The 214-nt window shown below is 44.9% G+C and overlaps 1 protein-coding gene across 1 annotated transcript in view; it reads left to right on the top strand.

The window, feature by feature from the left end:
• LOC119581772 (cadherin-23-like) overlaps positions 1-214 on the top strand; it is a gene marked incomplete in the record, with an annotated part of 64,191 nt that overhangs the window by 60,460 nt on the left and 3,517 nt on the right. The window contains 1 exon segment of the mRNA XM_037929905.1: positions 50-194. Within this exon segment, the coding sequence (XP_037785833.1) occupies positions 50-194 (145 nt within the window).

Genomic DNA, 214 nt, shown 5'->3' with positions numbered 1-214 from the left:
AAAAGTAAAAGCCATCTGTCATCCACTACATTCCTTGTTTGCATTTCAGGTTCCCACGAGCCCGGCCTCAATAGGTCATCCACAGTTCCTAACACCAACATCCACAGTGTTGAAGGCAGCAACCCCATCTGGATGTCTGGGTTTGATAATGATTGGTATAAAGATGAAGACTCACTGAGGTACCAACAATTTGTGTGAGTTTTCTGCACCGCTT

The sequence above is a fragment of the Penaeus monodon genome, chromosome 15 (genome assembly GCF_015228065.2).
Source record: "Penaeus monodon isolate SGIC_2016 chromosome 15, NSTDA_Pmon_1, whole genome shotgun sequence".
In the NCBI taxonomy this organism is placed as follows: domain Eukaryota; kingdom Metazoa; phylum Arthropoda; class Malacostraca; order Decapoda; family Penaeidae; genus Penaeus; species Penaeus monodon.
The sequence above is the reverse complement of the archived record's forward strand: the minus strand, read 5'-3'. Positions and strand labels throughout refer to the sequence as shown.